The 11,474-nt window shown below is 61.7% G+C and overlaps 2 protein-coding genes across 2 annotated transcripts; one reads left to right on the plus strand and one right to left on the minus strand.

Annotated features, from left to right (window-relative positions):
- The first annotated feature begins 2,641 nt into the window (after positions 1-2,641).
- LOC130585416 (gastrin/cholecystokinin-like peptide) lies at positions 2,642-3,100 on the plus strand. The gene is made up of 2 exons (XM_057385899.1): positions 2,642-2,861; positions 2,946-3,100. The coding sequence occupies exons 1-2, from the start codon at positions 2,669-2,671 to the stop codon at positions 3,068-3,070; spliced, it is 318 nt and encodes a 105-aa protein (XP_057241882.1). The 5' UTR covers positions 2,642-2,668; the 3' UTR covers positions 3,071-3,100.
- A 159-nt stretch (positions 3,101-3,259) lies between these two features.
- HAP1 (huntingtin associated protein 1) lies at positions 3,260-10,528 on the minus strand. The gene is made up of 15 exons (XM_057385913.1): positions 10,417-10,528; positions 8,466-8,542; positions 8,226-8,342; positions 8,023-8,123; positions 7,458-7,566; positions 7,243-7,321; positions 7,017-7,147; positions 6,867-6,941; positions 6,635-6,781; positions 6,507-6,559; positions 6,263-6,430; positions 5,787-6,085; positions 5,480-5,698; positions 4,983-5,085; positions 3,260-4,253 (listed from the first exon to the last, which is right to left on the minus strand). The coding sequence occupies exons 1-15, from the start codon at positions 10,511-10,513 to the stop codon at positions 3,842-3,844; spliced, it is 2,187 nt and encodes a 728-aa protein (XP_057241896.1). The 5' UTR covers positions 10,514-10,528; the 3' UTR covers positions 3,260-3,841.
- Between the last annotated feature and the right edge of the window lie 946 nt (positions 10,529-11,474).

The following is an 11,474-nucleotide window of genomic DNA, read 5'->3' on the forward strand; positions in this document are numbered from 1 at the left end:
TGTGCCCACGAACTGACACAGCCCAATCTCTGCTCTGCTGCTGCTGCACCAAAATTTCCCATGTCCCCTCTGTGTCAGAGCAGGTCCAGCCCAGATTTCTCCCTGCTGGCTTTGCCAGGCTGCCCACTGATTTAGCCACTGCCAGGCAGGGGCAAGAGGTGYTTTGTCCATCCTCCAGCTCAGCCTTTGTCCACCCAGTCTGGTGGCGAACCTGCGTCAAGGTGATGCTGAGCCCGTGGCCCTGGAGAGAGTGGCCGCCGTGTCCCCATCACCCTGACGGCTCATTTAGTCCAGATTGAGCCATTAAAAGCCAGAAATTGGAAAACAATTTGTTTGTTCCTTGTGCAACGTACTCGGTGGAGCGAGCGATCGATGGCCACGGGGTGCTGGGTGCTGCTGCTTTGCAGCCATCCAAAGCCCATTTGTTTTGGGGGTGTTTGAGGAGCAGCGACACAGCTCGTTGGGAACACGGGGGACACAGGACAGTGACGTGTCCCAGCCCAGGATGGCATTSAGAGTTTATTGAAGGAGGGAGACAAATGGTCTGTACAAATACATTGATGGGGGTCAATATGGACAGAAGGAACCATCAATATCGAATGAGGGGGTGATGGTGACAGATGAGGATCTTCAGGGGGCTCCCACAGTGAGTGGGGCTCACTCCTTCCATGACACCCCAAAGCTTTTCGGGGTGCAGGGAGAGATCCAGAGCTGCAGGATGAGCTGCTCCAGGGCCTGTGGGGGAGGAGGTCTCAGACACACACAGACAAACCCCCTGCCCCTCCAGGTCTGTGCAGCCCCCAAAACCGGGAGCACAGAGCCCTTGGGACCCCTGGCACAACACACGTGTATAGATGTGTGTATACACCTGTAAGTGTGTGGGTACATACATGTGTGTGTGTGTGTGTGTGTGTGTGCAGGCACACAGATACATATGTGCACATGTAAGTATAACATGTATGTATAGTATACACATGTACATATACATACTTGCGTATACACGTGCACACATGTGTATTTATACAGATGCGTGTGAATGTATCTATATTTATAGACATAGATATGTATGTGTATGTATATAYGTAGAAGTGTGTAGATATTTAAATATATGTGTAAAATTATAAATATACGTGTAAAAATGTAAATATATATACACATACAGATTCCCAGAATYRTTTAGATGGGGAARGACCTCCAAAAATTGAGTCCAACRTGTGTGTATATATAWAYAYAWASRTATAKGTRTRTGTRTRYRTATRYATRTATATRKRTRTRTATAKATRKRTRYAYATATRTATRTATWTAYWYACAYRYATATAYMTRYMTRYATASAYAKRYAYRTACAKACAKAYRTATRTATATRTATWTRTRWWWRYRWWMRYATWYATRTRTAYRTATAYMTMTWTCTMTMYATACATACATACATATATATGTGTRTATATATATATATGCATATATGTGTGGGTACATATTTAGAGGGAGATTTGTCATTGTATTCCTTATGCATCCACACACCCTCCATCACTCCATGACATACAATTACCCCGTGGAGTCCTCATCCATATAAACACACATATGTGCACACATGTGCACACGCCTGTAGCTGTGTATCTGTGCCCACGTGTACATATGGACACCGGGATGTRCTCACATAGATGTATAAGCAATGTTATCTGTTAGAACTGTACACATTACATGTTGTCTATATTTTATACTATAAAATCTATTATACTATATTATTATACTGTACTATAAAATGTTATCTATTATACTGTATTACTTATTCTTAATAATATATTTCAATAATATAAATATTATTTATATTTTTATATACATGTACACACCACCAGCCAGCCATAAACATGTCTGTGTGCACGTGTAGTTATGTGTGTATATGGACACGTGTGCACCTGTATACGTGTACATATGGATATGACTGTCAAGCCGTGTGTCTGTGTGTCCGTGTGTCTGTGTGTCCGTGTGTCTGTGAGCACACACAGCTGCCCGAGGGCCCCCCCGGACAGGGGGGGACGGGTGTGGAGCCGCCCTGGGGTGTGGCAGCCCTGGCAGCGACTTTAAAAGCGGGGCTGAGCCGGGGCCTCTCTGGAGAGAGACACCCACTRAGACACCCAGCAGGACACCCACCAGGACTCCCACCAGGACACCCTGCTGAGCCCCAGAACCTGCAGGTGAGTCCCACAGGGCTCTGGCACAGCCCAGGGTGACCTGAGGACCAGCAGGGAGAGAGATGGGAGGGACAGAGCAACTTGGAGATGCACTGGGAGGGACAAGAGGGGACCTGGGACCTGGCTGTGCCCTGGGGATGAGCACCCTGCTCCYCACTGGCAGCTCAAGGAGCAGCTGGATGATGCTCCCAGCCATGTGCTTTAGTTTGCAGCATCCTTGGAAGGAGCAAGGAGTGGGATTCGATCCTTGTGGTTCTAGGAGAATTGGGGACCAGCCAGGAGAGAGGGATGGAGATGACCTGGGGAGAAGGTGGAAGGGATGGAGGGGACTTGGGGACCCAAAGGGAGGGACAGAGGGGGCTGTGAATGCTCTGTGCCCCACGGCCAAGCATCCAGGGCACCCCTCACCCCAGGCTGAGCGTGTCCCAGTTCAGGGGCTGCAGCCCCCCATTTCCCCAGCCCYGTTCCATCTCTCCACAGCCATGAAGGTGATGCTGTGCCTCGCTCTCACCCTCACCCTGGCAGTGACTGTCTGTCTGTGCCGGCCAGCGGTGCCAGACACCATGGGGGACCCCCAGCAGCACCCCCCSAGCCTGGCCCGAAGGGACTGGCCCGAGCACCTCTCCCAGGAGCAGCAGCGCCTCTTGTCCCAGTTCCTGCCCCACGTCCTCACAGGTACTGGGAGCTCAGGGTGGGCAGCCTTTGGGGGGCACAGCCAGGCCCCTGTGTCAGCTCTGACTGCTGCCTTTGCCCTGGCAGAGCTGAACAACCACAAGGCYTTTGTGCATGAGGACGAGGGAATGGAGGCTTTGCATGACCACTACTAYCCTGACTGGATGGACTTTGGCCGCCGCAGTGCCGAGGATGAGGCCGGTGCCGCGTAGCCGCTGGGCTGGACTGGCCACACCGAGCAGCCACACACTCAGTGCACGTCCTTTCCCACAATAAAACTTTGGCACTATGGCCTCTGCACTCGTGGGTGTGCTGGGGAGAGCTTGGGAGGGTGGGCAGGGGGTTACAGGGCAGCAATCACGGAATGCAGCAGCAGACACACCACACACGAGCTGCTCTGTGAATTCACATTTATTTGCCAGGGGATGGGTCACAGCCTGGAGGGAGGGACACGGCCGGGGGGAGCATCAGCTGCGCCCCCAGAAACATCCCAAGCTGTGGGTGCTGCTACTATTGCTACTCGGTGGGCAGGAAAGAGTTAAACCACCATTCCCTTTAAAAGCCAGTCCAGTCCAGGTGCTGGCCAGGGGCCCAGCCCGCGGTGCAGGGGTTGCCCCCCGGCCCTGGCTGGTTGCCCCAGGACCCACCTGAGCCCAGACTGAGCATCGCCCTTCGCTGCAGCAGCTGAACAGCCCCGAAGGGCCGCGCTGCCCCTCGCTCCGCAGGCAGGCTCAGCAGAAGCAGGAACAGTTTTTATTGCCAGAACTGGCTCTTGTGAAGGGTCCAAAYCCCCCCAGCAGGGACAGGGTCAGCCAGCACCCCCTGCACATGGGGAGCAGTGCCAGGTTCTGTCCTTGCAGCCAGGGCAAAGCCCCCCACGCTGGTGCTGGGACTGCTGACGGACCTGGGGCATCACCATGAGCTGAGGCTGAAGCTTGTCCAGTCTCCGTTTCCCCGCTGATGGGTGAGGAAGAGGATGTGTCTCACCCTGAGCCCGGGGGCTGTGCAGCAGCATCACTTCTGGGTGCCCTGGGCCCCTCTGGGCCTGTCCGGCTGTTGGACATTGTCCCTCTGGCCACCACCTTGTCCAGCCCCAGGCGCTGCAGCTTCTCCACCAAATTCCAGCTGAAGATGCTGCTCCTGGGTGGGGGTCCMTCCTGACCCCTGGGCCCGGGGGAGGGCTGAGGGTCCTGGGAGTGGAGTGAGGGGGTGCACCGTGATCCAGTCCCCGCTGCCAAGTGGGAATGTCGCCCCAGCGAGAGCCTGAATAGTCCCATGGGAGTGCTCGGGGGTCCGGGGCCAAGTGCCAGTGTGGGGGGAGTCTGTTCTGGTGAGGGGCTGCTGAGGCTCAGCCCCTTAAAGGGCCCACAAGAAGGCACGACGGCATGAGACAGACTGGAGGGGAAGAGAGAGAAGTGGGGATCAGTTGGGGGTGCCATGTGCTGGGGGATGCTGCTGAAAGGGCCAGGCAGGGCTGTGGGCAGGGTGGGACCCCCTTTCCTCCTTCCCTATAGGAGACCCCCGTGCTGCAAACTGCTCAAGCAGCCAAAGCTCACAGAGGAGCACCCAAGGGCTGCTCCTCGGCAACCAGGAGGGTTTGGGACACAGTCCCTGCTCCCTGAGCAATTTCCAAACACCACGGATTTGTGTAACAGTGAACTCCAGCTCGCACCAACCCCCAGCGAGCCTTGGGGGGGCTCATTAGGGCTAATCACCAGTGCTCATTAATGAAGGGACAGCCCAACACCCGCCTGGGAAAATGTCCTGGCTGCTGCCCAAGTGTGGAAGGAGAAAAGCTGTGTCCGTTCCCCAGAGTGCCAGGAGCATGGACGGCTCCCTGCCCGGGGTGAGCCCATCCCAGGAAGGCTCCCCATCCACCAGTGCAGAGGAGGGGGTTGGTGTGCCAGCCCCGGGCACACAGACACCCCAGCAGACAGATTTGGGGACATTGCTAGCGCTGGCATCTCTCAGAGCATCAGGGGCTGCAGGTGGCCCCCGGCCTGCCAAWTCCTCGAGCTGCAGGGAGCCAGGCAGGGGCTGAGGAGGAGGAGGAGGAGCTCGGGGTGCGCAGCGGGGCCGGGGGCGGGTGCAGGCAGCGCAGGCGGCAGGGGCCAGGGGCCTTACCTGGGTGTCACCGTGGTGATGGCGGTGGTGGGGTGGAGGATGTGGCAGGTGGTGATGGTGAAGGTAGACGGGGTCTGGGGGAGGTTGTTAACAGAGAGGAACACTGGAAGGGACAGGAGACAAGGGGTCAATGGGGAGAGGGGCGGCACACATGGAGGGCACGGCGGAGGGCGGGCGGGACAGCCAGAGCTGGGCTGGGAGCTCCATGCTCAGAGCAGGCAGCGAACGCAGCCAGGACCGGGAGGTGCCGTCGGTCCCAGCGCGGCCGGGGAGCAGCAGGGGCTGGCCAGGGTGATGGCGAGGGCTCACCCCGCCGGGGCAGCGGCCCCAGAACGGCCCTTGAGCAGCTGCAGGCGGAGCATCCCCGTGGGGACAGCGGGGGGACGGGGACGGGCGGCTGCAGGAGGGGAGAGCACTGGAGGAGGCGAGGGGGAGCCTAGACAGGACAGGGGCATCCCGGGGACTGCGGCCCCTCCGTCCCCGCACCCCGCGCTCACCCCGGGGGCGCTCCTTGGCTTTGGTGGGTGTTGAGGTAGGGAGCAGCCGGAAGGAGCTGGCGTCCACATCATCCTCCTCCAGGTCGTTGAGGCTGTACACCTCCTCCAGGTCGATGTCCAGCTGCCTGAAGTCTTTGGTGAGCACCCCGGGACGGGGCACCAGGATCCCACCCAGGTTGGGCTGTGCCAGCTGCTGCCAGTGGTGGAGAGTCACCGAGCCTGGGGGGGGGACACGGCCAGGGGGAGGTCAGGTGGGGCTGTTGGACCCTCGGAGCACCCGCAGCTCTGCACCCGCTCTGCCCCTCACCTTCCAGCGGCTTCACGATCTGCAGTTTGTCGGGCAGGTAGGAGAGGGAGCCGAGCGAGAAGCTGGAGGCAGCGGTGAGCTCCGAGCTCCCYGAGTAGCTGGTGCCAGTGGAGACGACGCTGCCTTCGGGCGTGAGGAAGCCACTGGAGCTCGCCCCGTCCTTCAGCCGCCACAGCTTGCGCTCCCGCTCGGCCTCGAAGAAGGAGCGCTCCTCGTTGAGGTGGCTCTGCTGCCGCACCGACAGCCGCTGCACCGCCGCCTCCAGGTCCTGCCGGCCCGGGGCTGCCCGCGAGTCCTCGCTGGAAAGCGGGCACAGCGTTAGGGTACCCCTCAGGTTGTGCCGGACCCCACCCAGACCCTGCCCTCCCGTCCCCAGGAAGATTCCTCCGTGATGTGAGCAGCAGCTCACCGGCATCCCAGCTCCTGTGCGGGGCTGTTCCCCCCCGGCCCCATTTCCACCCCACCCCGGCACTCACCGAGCGTCCTCGGAGCCGGAGCAGCTRGTCTGGGGGGTGCTGGCCCCCTCAGAGTGGGCAGCCGACAACTGCTTGGAGCCYGGAACGTGGTGGGGAGACTCAGAGCAAGACTTGGCTTTGGCTGCCTGGTTCACCGCCTTCACCGTGTCGAAGACGCGCTGGTAGCTCCTGCGGGCAGGAAGCAGGCGGGGGTGAGCCGGACCCGKCCCACGGCACAGCACCAGCCACCAGTGACAGCACTCACTTGTAGTCCGTGGAGGAGCTCATCGTCCCCTTGATCTCAGCTGCCAGCGATTTCTGGAAGCGGGGGCAGCAGTGTCAGTGGAGGGGAGAGCAGGGCCCCCCACCCTCCGCCCGGCCCCCCGCACTCACCGGGCTCCCCACGGGCGGGAGGCTGGGGGTGCTGTAGCGGCTGACGGTGCTGTTGGGCAGGCTGCGGCTCCGCAGGCTCTTCACCTCCTCTTGTGCCTCCTGCAGCATCCCGCCGCACTCCGCGTACTTCTCCTGCAGATCCCGCAGCTGCGGGGACACGGGCACAGCTCCAGCGCGTTCCCGGGGGCAGCGGGGCAGGTCCCCCCACCCGGCCGGACACCCCCGGGCTCACCTCCATGCGGAGCTGCTGCTGCACCTCCTTGGCCGCGCTCAGGTGCTGCTGGAGCTCCTCCACCTCGGAGCCGTACTGCGGGTGGGAGMGGSCAGGTCAGAGCGCTGYGCCCGCACCCCCCTCCCCCCGGCAYGGGCAGGGGWCCCTCACCGAGCGACATTTCTGCTGCAGGTCCGCGACCTGCGCCAGGAGCTGGGTGATCTCCTCCTGCTGCCGTGCCGCGTCCTCCGCCTTGTGCGCCAGTTCCTCCGACAGGTGAGCGACCTGCTGGCTCGCTTCGGCTGGGAGAGGGCCGGGGGCCGTCAGCGCCGGGGCAAAGTCCCCAGCCCCAGCCCGCACAGCTGGGCAGTGCCCGCAGACCCCCARCCCTACATACAAAACTGCTCCACGCAGTCAATCATCAGCTGCTGCTCCTGRTCCTCGTACTGGCAGGTCTCAGTGGCGATGTTGGTGGCCTGGGGGAGAGGGTTGGAGGGGCTGAGCAGGACAGGCAGGATCTCCCATCTCCCCGGGGGTGAGGGCAGCTCGGGTCCCCCCACAGAGCAGGGCAGAGTGGGCACTGAGGGGCATCCATCAGCTGGCTCTGCTCACCTCCATCCGGAGCTTCTGGTTCTCCTCCTCCAGGCACTTGAGTTTCTGCTGCAARGTGTCGTACTGGAAGTACTGCTGCAGGGACAGCGAGGACTCGTGCCGGCGCAGCCTGGGGACRGCAGGGATGGCGCTGAGCACCCGCAGTGAGGCAGGATGGGGATGCGCACCCAGACCCCTGCCCACCCTCCCGGGCATCTGCAGTGACCAAGTTCTGTGGGGTTGGATCCACAGCCACCAGAGAAGGGAGCAGAGTGTGGCCGGTGCCACCCTCTGCAAGAAATACTCCCAAAAAAAAATTTTAAAATCCTATAAAAATAATTTTAAAAAATACCCCAAAAAATCCAAAATACCCCCCAAAATCCCAAAATTACCCAAAAAATCAAAAAAAAATCGCAAAAATATTAAAAAAAATTCCAAAAAATCCCAAAATATCCCAAAATATCCCAAAAATACCCCCTAAAAATTAAAAAAAATTTAAATGGTTATGGCTCCTGCCCAAAGCCTCAGCCCACCCACTGGAGCAGTTCTGGCCCAGGGGAGTGGCAGGACAGGGGCTCGCACTCACGGTGTGGAGGTGGTGGTGGTGGGCTCGCTCTCCTCTGTTGTGGTGGTGTAAAAGTGGAGAAGGTCATCCCGCATGGAGACCTCATGGCGCAGCTGYGCAATCTGGAGAGGGAAGGTGCTTCAGGACGCGGCTGAGGGGACCACAGCTGCCCCAGGGGGACACGCAGGGGGCCACGGCCCAGACCTGTGTCCAGGAGCTGTTACCTCCTCTTTGGCCAGCTCCAGCTGCTCCTCCAGCAGCTCATTGCGCTCGGTCAGGCTCCGGTTCTGCTTCAACAGSGACTGCCCAATGCGCGCCGCCAGCTCCAGGTCCCGCTCTTTCTGCGAGGGGCACKTCTGCCTCAGCCAGGACTTCCCCAGTCCCTTCCCCCATCCTCACCCACCCCCGTGTCCCCAGGGTCCCACCAGACCCCCGCCCTCACACAGGTGAGGGTTCCCACATACCTCATCCAGCAGGTTGGTGACGGCATCAATGTCGTGATAGGTCTTGGTGATCCTGACCACCCGCTCAGCGCACAGAACTGGGGGAGAGGGTCACAAAGTGAACCCCCGTTGTGGGAGGGTTCATCCTGTCCTGTCCCCAAGGATGCTCCAGACTGGTCTCCAAAAAGGACTTTTTCTCTGCTGGGCGGCACCTTGGGCAGTGCCAGGCAGAGGCGGGCAGGGATCCCCACAGCCGTGACAGCATCATGAGAAACGGGGGGCTCACACCTCACCCTTAACCCTGCCTGCACCTTGAGGTGACAAGAAAAACGCTGGGTGCCCTCACTGCCCTCATGACCTCAGCAAGGGCACAGTGCCAGCCCCACTGCAGGACTCAGACGGAAAGGAGGRACGGGGAAAGGCAGCAGCGGAGACGGGATCGGAGGTGACATCTCCAGCAGAAAGCAGGCTGGAGTTCCAGTATAAATAGCTGTGAGTGGCACCGTGCCGAGCCGGGCTCACAGGCAGCGTCCCCTCCAATCTGTCCCCAGCCCCCTCCCCCGGATCCCCCCCGAGAAGCCGGCCCTGCCCTAGTTTCTCTCTGGGGGAGGGGACGCTGCACCCCGCACCCACCCGATGCCCCTCCAGCTGCACAACACAACGATCCGCGCACAACAGAGGCAGCTGCGGGCAGGACGCTGCGGGGACGGGCAGCTGCCCACCACCGCGTTAAACCGGGCCCCAGCTACAGCTCTGCCTCCCCCCGCTGCTCTCTGGCAGGGAGAGGAGGTGAAAGGATGGAGGTGTCGGTCCCCCGGGTCCGGACCCTGCCAACCGCGCCCGCAGGAGCTGCCAGGCAGCGCCGGGCACGCACCCAGACGGCGGCGCTGGAGCCGAGCGCTGGAGAGAACCGGGAGCAGGCGCAAAGCCGAGCTCTGCCCGCACCCCGGACCCTGCTYACAGCCCGGGACCCGCCTGTACCCCGCACCCTGCCCACACCGCACAGCACTCCCCGTGTTCTTGCTGCTGCTCTGCTGCCCCGAGGGTGTGTGCCTCAGTTTCCTCTGGCAGAGCAGAGCTGGCTGCGCTCAGAGCCCCCACCCGCGTCCCCAGCCGCAGCCACCCCCCCAGTGGTGCAGAYGAAGTGGGTTAACGGGGAAGCTCAGCCACACAAATCCCATTAGGCCTCCCCAGCTGGGGTTGTGTAATGGCGAGTGCGTTGTCATGGCAATGCCCCCACTCGCCACCCCGGTCCCGTCCAGTCCTCACTGGCGCGGGGGCTGCCCCACGCCCCAGCGGGCACGTACCCCAAACATGTCCATGGGAAGAAGGGCCAGCCCCAACCCCAACCCCAGCCCCAGCCCCGGCTGTGCCCCCCTCTCTGCACCCCGACAGGGCCCGCTCCCCGCGGGGGTCCCCAACTGCACCTCGTCAGGCCCCTGAGCCATTAATTGGAAATAATTAGAGCATGAGCATCGTTACGGTTGGAGCGAGCGGCTGGCCCTGGGAGACGGGGGCTGCAGCGCGGGCAAGCATGTAAACAAACACCCATCTGCGGGCCCGATCCTGCGGATGAGGGAGGGGAGGACCCCCATTCCCTTCACCACATAGAGACACACGCCGCTCGCCCCGTCCCTCTGCCCTCYCCCCGCCACTCCCGGCGCGGGGACAGGTCTCCTTGGGGTCGGGGTGACCCTGGGKGTCCCCAAGGGACCGGGCGGCGGCAACCCTGGGCCAGAGAGCGGCGATAAGGACGGGGGTCGCGGGAATGCACATGTGGGGAGCACACGGCACCTCCCKAGGGGAGACCCCGGCCCCGGGGAGACCCCGACCCTGACCGCTCCGGACGAGCCCCGGCCCCGGGGAGATCCCGGTCCCCGCCGCTCCTCACCAGCCCCGGGGGGAGCCCAACCCTGCCGCAGCCGCATCCCGATCTCCATCCCTGGGGAGGGACCGCCCGGGCCGGCCTCACCTTCCTCCAGCTCCCGGGCGATGGGGTCCGCGCCGCCGCCGCGCTCCGCGTTCCCGTTCAACTCGTCGTAGGCGGCGGGGCTGCTCCAGATCTCCATGGTGCCGAGCCCACCGCAGCCGCCCAGCCCGCTGTGCCCACCCTGCYGTGCCCAGCCCAGCCCAGCCCCGCCGCGCCGAGCGGAGCCGCTGCGGCCGCTCCCGCTCCTATTTATAGGGTCGCTCGGTCCCCGCGCACCTGCCCGGCGCATCCCCCGGCGGCGGGGCCGGGGCTGGAGCCGGGACGGGGGCGGGGCCGGGGCGATGCGGGGATGATGCGGGGGTCGGGGGCTGCCCGTGGCTGCCGGGGGGTGCCCGTTGCCCCCTCTTTCCCGGGTCCCCATCAGGCACCCTAGGACCGGGCTCCCTGTTGGGGCACCCACCAGGACAGTCCTGCTGAGCTGTGGGCTCTGTGTCCCATGTCTGGTCCCAGCTCATAGACACGGGGAGTGTGGGCACACGGGCCCCCGTGGGTGGCAGTGAGGGCTGAGGGGACACTGGGGGTCCCCCAGCAGCAGCTCTGCAGGGTTGACACTATGGGKAACACACAGACAGCAGCTTCTGCCCCTCGGGAAGGACAGAGAGAGGTTGGGGGCCCTCCCTGCAATGCCATGACTGTGCAGGGCTCGGGACCCCGTGAGGGTCAGGGTACACTCTTCTGGCCAAAAAAAYACCCCAGGCTGGTCGCCCCCTCATCACAAACCCTGCACATGCAGTACCCGTTGCAGTGCTGGGACCTGTCAGGTCCCTGAACAGGGAAAGGTCTTTTCCATTCCACTCCAACCTCCCCTTTCACCACCCCTGGCTCCGGGCATGGGCTGGCACGAGCCTGGCCCCATCCCTGGCTGGTTCCTACAACCACACTGATGCAGAAACATCACAGAAGCAAGAAAACTGAATAAATTATGGTGTGCTGAATTATGGAGGAGCTAGCAGGCACGTAGCACAAGCCACGTGGGTGTGATGCTGGTAATGCCAACGTGCTTTGTCCCTGTCACCTGCCCCAATGCCCTTCCTTGTTAT

Source organism: Malurus melanocephalus, unplaced genomic scaffold (assembly GCF_030028575.1).
Source record: "Malurus melanocephalus ecotype Western Australia unplaced genomic scaffold, MMel_1.1 scaffold_886, whole genome shotgun sequence".
Taxonomy (NCBI): Eukaryota; Metazoa; Chordata; class Aves; order Passeriformes; family Maluridae; genus Malurus; species Malurus melanocephalus.